The following is a 14,806-nucleotide window of genomic DNA, read 5'->3' on the forward strand; positions in this document are numbered from 1 at the left end:
CATTATTGACTCATCTGCTAACTATCTTCTCTATTAACTGATTGTTTGGTTTATAACAATTCAAGAAACAGAAATGCTGTCCTAGTGCTCTGACGGATTAACTGACTTAATTTTTCAAATACACTTCAAAACACTCCTTGGTGCTTTCATTTATAACAAAATATTGCATATTATCTTTTATTTTCATTTATTTTGTGTACAAAAATCCTAATTTCTAAAGTAACTAAAGCTGACAGATAAATGTAGAGAAGAAAAAAGCAGAATATGAGATGTAGCAGAGTAGAAGTAGAAAACAGCCTGAAAAGAAAATACTCGAATCTGTACTCTAGTCCAGTATGTGAGTAAATGTACTCCCTCAAGCTGTGATGTCCTGGCTGACTCTGTCTTAAGCGCTCACACATGGTGCATCTGTGCTGCAATAAAACTATTACGAGCACATCTGCAACACCAGCCTCCTCTCTGGTGTGCTAACAGTTCCACGCAGATTACATTCTCACACTTTAAACACATCATTACGCATGATTCCTCCACTCATAAAAGAACCGGCCTGCCAATACCTGCTCCAATGCTGAATGCTGTACTTCAATCTGCAAAATACATTTAAAGAGTCTAGGACAATTATCACCTAATACTTTCTTGAAAACTTTTTTTTTTTTATGTCGAAGGGATTCCTAGACTTTTGAGATCTGCTACACCACTTAGGAGCAAACTGGATGCCGAACGCACTGTCGTAATCACAGTGCCACTTGTTAACATGACGCCTGTGTTTAATGTTTTAGAATGATTAGCAGAAATACATGTTTTTTGGATTACTGGAGGGGTCTGGGGCTCCACATTCAAGAAAACTTTGAGCATGAAACAACAAATTTGTTGCATTCTGGTGAAGTTTTGTGCACCAACTTGTGCATTTGCTGCGTTAATTTATGGCTAATTTTATTTTATGTAAAGAAAATTTCAAAATTCATGTAGCAGGTGGCAATTTTAATATAATGGAATGGATTTTGATCCACATAGATGTTGAAAATGTGACTGATTGATTTGTGGCATCTGTGAGTCACACTATAAACATATTGAGCCATGTTAAATGTGCAGCCTCTTTACAGCTTCTTAGTGAATAATACTTTCACACAAAATCTGGAGTTTTTTCTTTCAATCGATGACATCTGAAAACAATGCAATTTAAAATATATTACTTTTTAGCCTTTATTTTAAACCATTAAACCTCATAGTAGATCAACTTTATGTTTTCTGAGGTGGGGATGCTCATTTTTCTTGCATCTGAATCATAGATCATCCCTTTGACAGCTCCATGTATGCATATAAACACAATGCCACAAGGTCTCCAAGAAAACAAAGACTTTCTCAACAATGTTTGTTTTGTGTTTTTTTTTTTTTTTGGTTGAAGCCATAGCTTGAACCAAAAATGTGAAACAGATGGCTAGCACAGTTGCATCGTCAGCCAAGCCAGGAATAGAAAAGGCACCGCATAAAATGCCGGTTTTACTTGTGGAGACAAAATGAAAATGAAGTGCAGGGTAAAGAGCAATGCTAAACCCATCAAGAGTAGAAAAGGATTATTATTAATTCAGTATCTCAGAGTACATGCTTTGAGATCACAAAGAATTCCAAAATCTTCCAGTGAATACAATTTCCCTCTGCCCTTGACTTAACTCACAAAAAGCTTTTCAAGTAACAGTAAAAATGGCTCTCGTGAATTATTTCCAAGCTTATGAATTTTACTTATTTGCAGCCAACAGATACCGTCCAAGATTTATATGTCTAATTCTTTATCCTCTTCGCCAGAATAGTATGCAGTAGTTTTTGATGCTCTGCCAAAGGGTGTGCTGCAGATTCTCAGAGGTTCCGTAATTGCTGTAGGGTCAGCCCAGGAAAAATCAATCAGTGCCTCCCACTCGACACCTTCAGAATATTTGCACAATAATTTTAGTATATTTAAGGAAGTCAGGCAAAATTTTACCTCCATACTATGAATATTTTCAGAGTTACAGTACAGGGGAAATGCACATGAAACTTGGTGTCATAATGGAAAGCTGTTTCTGTTCAGCAAGATTATTTCTAATATCATGGGATGTATCCCAGTTTCAATGGCAAAGCTGTGCATGTTTAATGTGTATGACGCCGAATAACTGAAACAACCACAGTCTGGGGCAGTTCAGTGGTAGTTTATGACACCTGAGGAGCAATTTACTTCAATTCAGCAGTCTGTGGGGTTTAAGTGTCACGTCTGTGTCACATGGGTGGCAGTCTCACCTTAGCGGTCATCATGTGGCACCTTAGCGGCAGTCAGTGGCACTTCAGTGGTAGTCAGTACAACTTTATTGGTAGTCTGTGCCAGCTTGTGGCATCTCAGTGGCACTTCAGCGGCAGTTATGTGGCATTTTGGAAGCTGTCTGTGGTAGTCAGTGGCACCTCAGTGGCGGACCGTGGCAACTTTGTGGTAGTCATGTGACACTTCAGTGGTAGTCTGTACCAGCTTATGGCATCTCATTGGCCCTTAAGTGACAGTCTGTGGCATGTTAGTTGCAGTCATGTGACACTTCATTGGCTATCTTTGTCACCATAATGGCAGTCTTCGGCATTTCATTTATAGTCATGTGGCACCTCAATGAATGTCTGTGCCACTTCATGGGTTGTCTGTGTCACCATAGTGGCAGTCTTTGTTTGTGGCAGTCAGTGGCACCTCAGTGGCAACTTACTGGTAGTCATGTGGCATTTTTTGGCACACTACTGATCCTTAAGTGGTAGTCATGTGACACCTTGGTGCTAGTTTGTGGCATATTAATGACAGTCTGAGGAAGTCTTTGACACTCTTGGTGAGTCTGTAGCACCTCTGTGGCTTTATGTGGAACTACAGTGGTAGACATTGGAAGTCATGTGGCACATCAGTGGCACATGAAAACCTCTCCATGACTTATTTCTCACTGTCAAAATATTACACTATCATAGTTGAATGGAACAATTCTGATTTCACTGCTCTTTCAAATTTAAGTAGGGCACTATCAATAGACCTGACATTAAAATGTTCTACATCTAATAGTCACGAGGAGAATTATGGAGAATTACCCCAGCTGACCCTATTTACTGTTAATGTGCATGCTTTCTGCGGTTTCCGAGTTGACTGTGAATAGTCCCACTGTGGACTGCAATTTTTACCGCATAGCATCGTGTCAGCACTTAAACTGTCACTGTCATTGTAATATTTGTATAATATCCATGTAGTAACTAGAATATTGGCTGCAGAGAGCAAAAAATAAATGCAGCTGCCAACTAGACCGACAACCACTGAGAGAGAGACAGAGAGAGAGACTTACAACCAGAGTAAGAGAGAGAGAGAGACAGAGAAAGAGAGCCACTTACAACCAGAGTAAGAGAGAGAGAGAGAGAGAGAGATACACACTACCAGAATAAGAGAGAGAGAGAGAGAGATAGAGAGAGACTTACAACCAGAGTAAGAGAGAGAGAGAGACAGAGAAAGAGAGCCACTTACAACCAGAGTAAGAGAGAGAGAGAGAGAGAGAGATACACACTACCAGAATAAGAGAGAGAGAGAGAGAGAGAGAGAGAGAGAGACTTACAACCAGAGTAAGAGAGAGAGAGAGAGAGAGAGAGAGAGAGAGAGAGAGAGAGAGAGAGAGCTACACACTACCAGAATAAGAGAGAGAGAGAGAGAGAGAGAGAGATAGAGAGACACTTACAACCAGAGTAAGAGAGACTTACAAGAGAAGAGAGAGAGAGAGGGGAGAGACATAGAGAGAGACACTTACAACCAGAGTGAGGCAGAGAGAGAGAGAGAAAGAGAGAAAGAGACACTTACAACCCAAGTGAGAGAAAGAAAGAGAGAAAGAGAGAGACACAACCCGAGAGAGAGAGAGAGAGAGAGAGAGAGAGAGAGAGAGAGAGAGAGAGAGAGAGAGAGAGAGAGAGAGAGAGAAATGGCGCCTCGATGCTGCGCTCACTGAGCCAGTGTTTGGAGCCGGCTAGAGAGATCCAGTAAGGGCAGACAAAAGGAAAAAAAACATGGTGAACACGAGGAAAAGCTCACGGCCGACCAGCGGCCCCTTCATCTCCTCCAGGACGCGATCGTCGTCGAGGCGCGGGAGGAGCCCTGAAGAACATGTAAGCCGGTTTCTTTTCTCTGCCGGTCCGGCGAGCTAGCTGGCTCCGGCTAGTTGGCTAGCTAGCTGTAGCCGTGGCCTCAAGGTGCTCCGCGAAATGTTATTCCCAGCAAAACGCGAGCTCTAACGACACTGACACCCACACAGCCACGAAGGGACACAATCAAATGATTGAATGCAGCAATCCGTGTGCGTGTCAGCGGTACTGAACGTTTTGTACAGCTGTCAGATCACTAGCTAGCGATCTGAACTCCTGGCTAGCTCCAAGTTGAGTTCCCTTTGTGTTTGGCAATTTTACCCGGCTGACTTGTTCTACCGTTCCCGCCGCAAATTAGCCCCCCGATTAAAGACAACTGGAATTTTGACACGGGGCTTTTAACACTGCTTTATGTCGCCCTCCTGGAGGTGTCGGCGTCTTTATTTTCCCAAAACGTGAAGAGATAAAGCGTTAGAGAAGCTAATGGTTGTATGTTAGAGCTAGCCCGACAGCTAGCTTACAGTGGGGGAAGGGAGTCCCAGGTTCACAACAGTTGGCTGGCTCCGGTCCCGTATTTAGCAAGTCTGAACTTGGTGAACTTTCTGTTGTAAATACCCCAAAGACCCGTGTACAAGCTGCTTTTACAACAACCCCTTCAAATACACAAATGCACTTTTATCGAACTGTATGCTTCTGCCTGAACACCCAATAGATGTGCTTAGTTTTGACTCCGATCGTGTGACCTACAAGCAGTCTGACAGTCTTTGTCTCAAAATGTAAACATAGAGATTATGCAAGGCGCTGGGTCCTGCATTTCCGCATGATTTACGATTATTGCAGCACTTAAACGCAAACGAACAATATAAATCCTCCTTTGGATAATTTATCGATAGTCATTAGCACATTTTTTGAGTTTTAATGGGTTGTTTGTGGTGCAACAATTTCGAGCAATTCCTTACTCAAGTCCAGTCCAGTGTGTTTTAAATCAGGCTAACTTGTGACATGATAATTGGATCATTGATTGAAGGGGTTTGCTGTTGAAAACTATAAAAAAAAAATTCAAAGAACTTAACATGTTTCCAAAATTTCCTGATGTTCGTTTGTGCAGTAAGTAATCAGCCAGTTTGCTGTATGTTATCAGGACTAATCATTGCTTTGTGACAGGAGCTACAATGATTAATTGATTAGTTGTCTGTTACTCTGATAATGGATTTATCTGTTTATTCATAAATGGCTGTTTTTATCACAATCTTGTAGTTGTGCAAGGAAAGAAAATGTCTAAAATCTCTGACTAGAGCTTCTTAAACGTGAATTTTTGGGTTTCTTTCCACCTCTGTGACAGTAAACTGAATATTTTTACGTGGTGAAGAAACAAGACATGTTGAGGATGTCATTTTAGGCTTTGGGAAACACTAATTGGTAACACTGGTCCTTCATAGACTGAACAACTAATTGATTAACTGAAAATGATTAACTGAGAAAATACTTGATCATCATCAACAATGAAAGTATTTCTTAATTGCAGCTCTGTTTGAGACAGCGCTTGCAAAATGACCTAAATGTGGAAGTGATTCTGAGGTGCACCCATTTCCTCATCTCTGTGCTTGAGCTGCAACATGTAATTGATTAGTTATCAACTACTAAACTAATCATTAACTATTTTGAGAAATGATTAAGGGGTTTCAGGATTTTTTTTATGAAGAATAAGTCAAAATTCTCTGATTCCAGCTGCTTCAGTGTAAATACCTTTGGGCTTGTTTCCTCCTCTCAGACAGTAAACTGAATATCTTTGCATTGTGGATGAATTTCGACTTTTCAGTATGTTTTTGTGGGCTTTGGGAGACACTGATTGTCATGTTTCACTCTGTCAAGACAGTTTACAGATTAAATAACTGTTTGATCAACCAAAGAGGTATTTGATAGATTAATCGTTAGTGTTTGTTTGTGACAGTATTTGCAAATGGTCCTAAACGAAGAGACGATTTAAAGCTGCATCCTTAAAGCCACCTTTGTGCATTTGCTGGCTGTAGGAACATCCTGCACTTTTCAGTCTGGCTGCATCCATCTACCCAGCCAGTCAGACAAACCCCTCTGCCGGCGTTGCAGACAGTTGCCTATGACAACAGTGAGATATGCTCCTCATATCAGCAGGGAAGTTAAGCTGTGAAGGGCACGCGCATCAAGGACATGTGTCTGCTTGGTGCCGTGTTGTGATTCACAGAATTCATGGAACAATTGGGTACAAGGTGTCTTGTCTCATTATAATACTTTTTCCCCCCTCGGTTTTGCCATGTGGCGTTCCTGCTTTCTTCTGATTTAAAAATCTTTGATCTTGCCGGTTTGATTTTTGCTTAATATTCCAGTGTTGTGCACTGATTGACAGCGGGAAGTTTTATGCAGACATCTGTGAAATGCTGCCATTGTATCTGGCATCCTCATTCTCCGTTTCTTGCATGTTCTCATTGTTTACCATTCTCGTGTCCTCACCTTCCTACTCTCTGAAGTTGTGGCGTTGTGTGTGTGTTTGTTCAACAGAAGGAAACCAACAGTGATGCGAGCAGTCCCAGCAGCCCGCGGTTGGCGCCCTCTTCCAAGCGAACCCGGCGGCAGACAGCCTCTGAGCCAAGCTCCAGTGATACCTCCCCGTCACCTCAGACGAAAAGCCAGAGGGTCAGCTGGGACATTCCTACCTACCACACCAGGTCAGCCGGCGTTGTCAGCTTTTACTTAATTCCTATGTATTTCCAAACTTTGCATATGTAAACTTTGTGTGAAAACAAAGTTGTGTGAAAGTCAAAAAGCTTGTCCAGAGTTGCTTTAGATGACCTTGCTGTCACTGCCTGTCAAGTCAAATCTCAGTCTTTTCGTGCCATATTATAAGTGAGCCAAGCAAATTTTAACTTAAGTTCTTGAGCAGTATTATATGTGATATATGTTTCATCTTTTGTGCAGATTTCATTCATATTTTCACTTTTTTTTCTTCTATTTCTAGGCTTTCCTCACGTATCATGCAGAATGGGCACGGTAATGCAATGCTTCAGTTTGTCTCTTTTTTTTTTTTAAACCACGTGCATTTGCCACACTTGAGCATTAAATGTCCGTTTTATGTTCTGCTCATGCTTCAGCCCATATGAGTCACCGGAATGAGGAGAGCGGAGGGGGAGATCACTCTCGTATGAACGGCCATGTGGAGCTGAAGAGGAGCTGCCGGGTGAAGAAGAGCCAATTTGAACACCTCAATCAGAGCCTGCTGTTTGACCAGCTGGTCAACAGGTACACAATACTGACATCTGTCTTTGAAATGCTGCTTTGAAGAGAGGAGAAGCGGCAAATGTGAATATCCAATTCAGCTCCAACATACTTTGTTCGCTTTGGAACATGTGGAAGGTGACTCCATGTACTTGTGAAAAGTGTGAGGAAGCCAAAAAGTTTTTTAAATGAAATATAATGCGGCTGCTGCAATTTTTTTGGGTTTTGGCACAGTGTTCTGCTGGACTTAAAAGCTGGCAAGTGCAAAGATTATCATTGGTTGCACTGCTGTGTCCGACATTTAGCACGTCTGTCTGGGTGTCTGTGATGGGAGAACTTGGCTAAATCCGACGTTAGATTACCATATTTCCCTCTTTTCAAACTAGTTTTTGGTCTGAGTTGCAGTAACTGCGTGGAGACTAAATGCTTCTCTGTGAAAACTGCCCAGCTGGTGTCTGCTAATGCATGTGAGGTTCAGTAAATTCTTGCATTCAAACCGCTTATTATGCGTTTTGGGTACATCTGTAATAGCTTCAGAAAGTGAGCTTGGTTACGCTCTCCCCATCTGAACTGCAGGAGCCTCTCTATGTACATCAGTCACGCTGCATCACCCTCCAACACTAGTAAAATCTCTACCTGTGGGAATTACTAATATATGGTAAACCAGCGAATGTTAAACATTTTATTTATTGCAAAGAGTGGCTGTGATTAGAGCTTTTGCTGCCAGGCAATCAATGTCCTGAACTGAAACATTGAAAAAGCACAATGGGTCCAAGAAACTTCCTGCAGGTTTTCATCACCAGGCAGCGGCAAACTGAAGCACTGAGGAGTCAGAAATCATAAAAGACTTTGATCAATGTCTTGTTCTAAGTGTTTTATTCTATCTACTTTCACGTCCGTGGAGATGGCGTTCCTTTTCTTTGAAGCACTGCCATCCAAAGAGTCAGACTTACAGCGCCATGTGACGATACATTCGTCCGCTACGCCCATCAACTAGTTCCATGTAACCAGTTCTGACGTAACGATGAAATGCCGTAGGTCGATGACCTCGTAAACCGAGGTATCCATATTTGTTAAACAGTTTTTGATCAGCGCAACAGTGAATTTACAAATCCTGACCTCCTGTTGACAAACTGTGGAAACACTCTCAAATTAGAGGCTGGAGTCAGCACTTCAGTGTCTGCTCAGATGCTGGGTTTGAGAGACAACACAACAAAAATGTCACTGTCCAGCACCGCTCTGTAGGCTGCTCATCATGAACCCTTCCCTGACAAAAGTGATTGCTCTTGTTGAGCTTTTGTAAAGCTGTCTTCACTGTGTCATGCTGTGCGTTGCTTTTTATGTGCAGCACTGCTGAGGCTGTTCTCCAGGAGATGGACAACATCAGCAGCATCAGGCAGAACCGAGAGGTGGAGCGACTTCGCATGTGGACCGGAGAAACTGAGGAGGTGAGCGTAGCGCTGCTGTTAACACTCAGCCCAGGGCTTGAAAAGTACAACTGTCTGATGATGTGAGATGATGACATCCAGGCTCTGCTCTTTCAGGAAAACATGGACATGTATTCCCGGGTGAAACGCAGGAAATCCATGCGCAGGAGCACGTTCAACATGCCGGCGCACCACAAAGTCATGAGCAAGACGGAGCAGGAGGAGGAAGAGGAGGAAGGGACGGAAGGTCTGTTTCTGTCATGAACACTTAATGAAATGGCTTTAACTGAATTCATCTTTAGTGAAATATTTTAAAATCACAGTCATATTCTTGACTGAAGTCTGAAAATTAAACTTTCAGAATCCCACGGCGAGGAAGAGGAGGAGGATGCAGAGGATGACGATGAAGATGATGAAGGAGATGAAGCAGAAGAAGCAGGAGAGGAAAATGACCGACCGTACAACCTGAGGCAGCGGAAGACAGTGCAGAGATATGAGGCACCGCCTATTGGTTAGTTAGTTTATTTCTCTTTAAACAAGCCTCACACTGAAATGCAGTTTCTCTGTGTTTCTGTAGTTAGATTGTCCATTTATTGAGTTATTTTTCTCAATGTTTAATCACATTTGAAACCAATTTCAGAGATCTTGTTGCGCAGCCACCACTCACGCTGTGTTTGCTTTCCCAGAGCCTGTGAACAGAAAACAGAGCAACCCGTCGCTTTTCGACACCCACAGATCCCCAGCAAGGAGAAGCCATATAAGGTGGGCAGAAATTTGTGGGAAAAAAAATCCCTAATGTGTGTACGATGTGTCATTCTTAAACAGCTTGTCACTGGTATGAGTAATCAACTCGGAGCTGTTGTTATTAAAAGATTAAGGGAGGGGACAATAGTGTTGCAGCACTCGAGCTAAATCATCTCGTTTTTCTCCAGAGTGAAGAAACATGCCATTCACAGCAGCGACACCACCTCGTCTTCTGATGAAGAGCGATTCGAGCGGAGGAAAAGCAAGAGCATGACCCGGGCAAGGAACAGGTGCTTGCTGCTGCTTTCTTTCCTCGACCTTTTACCTTCCTGTCTTCTGCTATAGTTTCTTCAAGCACTAAAGGATAATTGAGATCTAGGGCTGTTAGAAGCTACGGCCATTGTGTTCATAAAACCAGCTGCACCAGAAAAGTAATTTCAGTACTTCTCCAATCATCTCACAAGCACTTCAGGGGGAATATGTCGGCCCCTTAAGTGTTCGTACAACTCTGATATAATTACCTACAACTGTATCATTTGTTTCAATAGATGTTTGCCCATGAACTTGACCGCAGAAGACCTGGCGAGTGGAGTGCTGCGTGATCGGGTGAAAGTGGGTGCAAGCTTGGCTGATGTGGACCCCATGAACCTCGACAACTCAGTGAGTGGAGTCACTAAAAAATAAAAGAAAGTCAGTCCATGCCATGTCACAAAACCTCGCAGTTCACGTAGCGGATTCTCCTGAAAAATTAATGTGAAAACGTCTATTAAGTTCACAACACTTGCAAAATCCTGCAGCTCCAGATCAGTTCCGAGTTTTTGAAGCTAGATTTCATCATTTTTGTCATTCATTCTAAACCTCACCAAGCACTCATTTTTCACTGGATTGGGTTGAAATTCTTCATCCATGGAAGCCAAAGCAACAGTTGGGCTGTTGAATGTCTTATAGTAATTAATAATAATAACTTTATTTGTATAGCATCTTTCAGAAGAACATTCACAAAGTGCTTTGACAGGTAGAACATAGTGATGTAAGAGAAATAAAAGAGAACTTTACTGGAAGGCAAGTCTGTAAAAGTGGGTTTTAAGAAGTGATTTAAAAGAATTTACTGATTAGTAACAATAGAAAAGGTTCTGCCTGAGCAAAGAGTCTTCAAACTCCAATGGTTTTTACCTTCTTGCAGCCAAATTTTTTTAATATCGTGTAATATTTATGGTTTTTTTATCATGTTGCTGAGAAGACAACTTCTGAACTGTATTTTGACCGAAAATTTTCAGAATTATATATGCAAGAATCACTATTTGACGGCCCATTTTTATGTAAATGTATAAATATTCATTGCAGACATATAAAGTATTGCAAAATGTTGCATTATTCTTTCATCATTGAATATTTTTTTGCAAATAGTTATTTTTCAATTCTTTTCACTGGCTGTAACATTCAATTCTGTGGGTTTACATCATCAGTAGGTATTTACACAATGTTTTCAAATTAGTTTTTTCTTCAACACTTTTTTTGATACTTACACTCAGCAACCACTTTATTAGGTGAAAATCTAATGTAACCTAATACATCAGCTTCACTATTCTACATTTTCTGCTGTTAATACTTAGCCCTAAGTGTAAAATAATACAGTTTACAGTAAATTATTAATGAAGTAATAAAACATCTTTCTATTTTTTATTTCGTATCTGCAGTAAACATTAACCACTCCTCACTATAACCTCCATAATAAACATAAAGTAGATCACCTGATTTCAGAAAAAGGATTTGGGTTTTAGGATTTTGCACATAATAGAGGTTTTCACATTAATCTTCCCCCAGAAATCCATGACATTAACTAGGAGGGTTTGGTCAGTTTGGATGACTCAAAAGCCACATAGCAGCACAGTTGTAGTCTTACTTCTGGGAAAGGCTCAAACTTTATGAGTCACAACTGAAATGATCTCTTTGAATAGATTTTTAAATGTTGCCTCATAGTGCATTTTGCCATGATTCAGAAAGACTTCTGCACTTAAAGGTCTTTCAAGGATCCTCAGGTGACCTAAAATGTGTGTCTGCTTTGCTTAGGTGAAATTTGACAGCGTGGGCGGCCTCAGTAATCACATTCAGTCACTGAAGGAGATGGTCGTGTTCCCTCTGCTTTATCCTGAGATCTTTGAGAAGTTTAAGATTCAGCCTCCCAGGTGAGAAGTTGTCACTCATGACAGTTTATTGCAAAAATGTCTCTTTAATTTGCATTCTATTCTGCATATGTTTCATTTCCTGATAAAACCAATGCACTCACTAACTTGTAGATATAAACAAGCAAGTTAAGGGCAAACAAAGAGCATGAGAACAATTAACTAACATAAACTATTATTGATAAACCAGTGGACTTTTCTTTATGTAGAATCATTTGATAAACTTAGCTGAATGTAAGAAATGAGGCACTTTGCAATCATCCAATAAACTCTGGTCCCATTTTCTCTTCCTTCCCTTTTAGAGGGTGTTTGTTCTACGGCCCACCGGGGACAGGAAAGACTCTGGTTGCTCGGGCGCTCGCCAATGAGTGCAGTCAGGGAGACAGGAAGGTTTCCTTCTTCATGAGGAAAGGAGCCGACTGCCTCAGCAAGTGGGTTGGAGAATCAGAACGGCAGCTACGCCTGCTCTTTGACCAGGTGAGTCAAACAGGCAGCATTCTGAGGCAATTTTTAGACAGAAAACGTGTAAGCATGGCTTTAGTCACTTGACCTGAGTCGATAGTGTAAACAGAGAACAGGTCATTTGCTGCTGTTTTTGCTTCTTGTATTTCTTGTGGCCTCCATGTTGCAAAACGTACGAGTTCAATGTAAGTGAAACACAGAAGTGAAACCCAGCTAATTGTAATCTAATATTGCTTTTCATTGAGTGTGGTGCTTTGTTTAAAGGTAGAGTTTGACTGTCTTCTTGTGTGTGTCTTTGATCAGGCTTACCTGATGAGACCATCCATTATTTTCTTTGATGAAATTGATGGTTTGGCTCCTGTTCGCTCCAGCAGGCAAGACCAGATTCACAGGTAAGGCTATCAAAGATGTGCACGCCTGTATCTCCAAATAGGGACAGGTGATGTGATTATCTTATATTGTGGACAGTGTTAGTTTGGCCTATGATCTGCTTCCATAGGAGTGGTATAGATGGCCTTACTCCAGATGTATGTATTTTATTTTGAAACCTTGATTGCTGTTAGCCAGGTAGCTTAGCTCGTGTCCTGTTTCCCACTTGCAGGCTGACCAAGCTGTTGCTTTGGTGGCTTTTGATGTTATTCAGCTGCCTTTAATCTCGTCTTGCTGATGGACTGTAACTCCACATCTTGGTCTTCAGCTGGTGGCAGTACGCCTTGTTCTGCTCTCTTGGAGACTTGCTGCAAGCTTTAAGGTCTCCCCAGCCAGAACCTCTAGTTTGTTCAGAACTTGTTGATGCTCACTGAGGCTGCAGAGCAGAACAAGGACGCCTTAAAGTCTGTCCGTGATGAGATAGCCAACTACTGTCACTAGCTGCAGTTCAGGATGGTGGAGTTCAATTCCATTGTATTTATATAATGGAAATTCACAACATATGCCATCTCACAGCGCTTAGCATAGCAAGGTACAGACTTTACACAGAAAACCCAACAATCCAAGGAGCTGGAGTCTGTTCATGAGAAGAGAGACACTCTTGAGAAGCCATTGAATGACATCTCCTAGCATGGGATAGCAACAGGATAGCTGGTGAACAGCAACTGAACTTTCAATATAAGCATGAAAGGGATGGAGATTCGAATTACTGCTTCTGGTCTAAACTTCAGCGACTAAAATGAGTGGAAACAGGATGCAGAGATTTGGGAGTTTGCCTTTTAAACATGTTGTAGTGACAGGCAATCAACCCTATGCCTGCTACTGTGATCACATGAGTTCAACTAAATCTGTGGAGACGTCTGGGATCCAGATTGTGGTTCTGCTAGAAAAGTTTGCCATGTGATCTTTTAGCCAGATTGCCCACCCCTACTTCCAATGCAGTCCACTGTCAAAGCTTATTGTCTGCTGGCAGTGAAGAGCCACAGTAGCATTCGGTTTTTTCCATATGTCTGTAATCATTTAAGTGGAAATGGCACCTCATGGAGTCGACTTACAAGTCACTCATACTCGAGCCAGCTGCAACCCGTGACTTTCTCTTTTATGTTGCTTTTTAAACGTGCACATAATTGGAAAATATTCAATCTAAGCCTTACCTTTAACACACTGATATAGGAACGCTTTGGTGCAAGAGACAAAACCTCCAGCAGCGTCTGCTCTGCCACACATTGCCATATCTGCATGTACAGTTCTAGATCACTGCTGCCGTTATCTTGCTTGCCAACAGGTGGTGCAGGTTTGCTGGAACTAAACTTCCAAAAGTGCTGGCATTGCAGCTTTGACTGTAAATGAATTTGGTCTAATCTGTATTTGGCTGCTTTACATCTGTACCACTTGAGACCTTATATTTTTGGTTCATTTAGGATTGAAATGGAAATCAAAAGACTTCTCACTTCTGATTTAGACCGTTTTAATTTGAACTGTTAGCGAGGAAGAATGTTATTATCCAGAAAACAGCTTGCAGTGTGTCCCTGCTAAAATGATTACCATGTAGAAAATTGAATATTTGTAAGTGAAGTAATTATGGACCACAGTTTGTTCAGAGCAGGAAAAGTGCATATGCTTTATGGATGCTTTCCTCTCGCTGCCATGCTGGGTAAATGCATGCATGGGGCTTAAGTGAGCAGGGACCGAGTCTGTGTTCTGTTTGCAGAAATAAAACCTTGATTATTTGGTCAGTGCTGCCTCTGGAGTCTGTTTCAGTCACACAAAGTTTTTGGGCTCTTGTATACTGTGTTTGTTCCATCATGCTTTAGAGTTGGACAGTTCTTGAAAGATTTGATGCAGCTGAATGCTAAATACCTCAAATTACATTCTGTCACACGTTCTCCTTCTGCAGTTCTATTGTGTCCACTCTGCTGGCCTTGATGGATGGCTTGGACAGTCGTGGGGAGATAGTGGTCATTGGTGCTACAAACAGACTTGACTCTATCGACCCGGCACTCAGGAGGCCTGGACGCTTTGACCGGGAGTTTCTGTTCAGCCTGCCCGACAAGAAGGTGAGACGGAGAAACGTCAATATTGTGTACAGTGGACATTATATCTTTGACACCAGGCTTTGTTTTCACCGAGCTTGGAAACTCTCTTCATGCCGTTTTCATCCTTGCCTTTTTGATTTTACACCTGAAACAGTGGCAGATT

The 14,806-nt window shown here is 41.7% G+C and overlaps 1 protein-coding gene across 1 annotated transcript in view; it reads left to right on the forward strand.

Moving 5' to 3' along the window:
* Window positions 1-3,639: 3,639 nt before the first annotated feature.
* Window positions 3,640-14,806, forward strand: part of atad2b (ATPase family AAA domain containing 2B) — a 100,328-nt gene continuing 89,161 nt past the window's right edge. The window contains exons 1-14 of the mRNA XM_022194688.2: window positions 3,640-4,137; window positions 6,649-6,815; window positions 7,106-7,137; window positions 7,239-7,386; window positions 8,711-8,810; window positions 8,907-9,036; window positions 9,151-9,300; window positions 9,476-9,551; window positions 9,722-9,823; window positions 10,082-10,193; window positions 11,604-11,719; window positions 12,019-12,193; window positions 12,482-12,570; window positions 14,505-14,664. Of these exons, the coding sequence (XP_022050380.2) occupies window positions 4,039-4,137; window positions 6,649-6,815; window positions 7,106-7,137; window positions 7,239-7,386; window positions 8,711-8,810; window positions 8,907-9,036; window positions 9,151-9,300; window positions 9,476-9,551; window positions 9,722-9,823; window positions 10,082-10,193; window positions 11,604-11,719; window positions 12,019-12,193; window positions 12,482-12,570; window positions 14,505-14,664 (1,656 nt within the window). The 5' untranslated portion in view covers window positions 3,640-4,038. The remainder of the gene's footprint in view (window positions 4,138-6,648; window positions 6,816-7,105; window positions 7,138-7,238; window positions 7,387-8,710; window positions 8,811-8,906; window positions 9,037-9,150; window positions 9,301-9,475; window positions 9,552-9,721; window positions 9,824-10,081; window positions 10,194-11,603; window positions 11,720-12,018; window positions 12,194-12,481; window positions 12,571-14,504; window positions 14,665-14,806) is intronic.

This window comes from Acanthochromis polyacanthus, chromosome 16 (assembly GCF_021347895.1).
Source record: "Acanthochromis polyacanthus isolate Apoly-LR-REF ecotype Palm Island chromosome 16, KAUST_Apoly_ChrSc, whole genome shotgun sequence".
Taxonomy (NCBI): domain Eukaryota; kingdom Metazoa; phylum Chordata; class Actinopteri; family Pomacentridae; genus Acanthochromis; species Acanthochromis polyacanthus.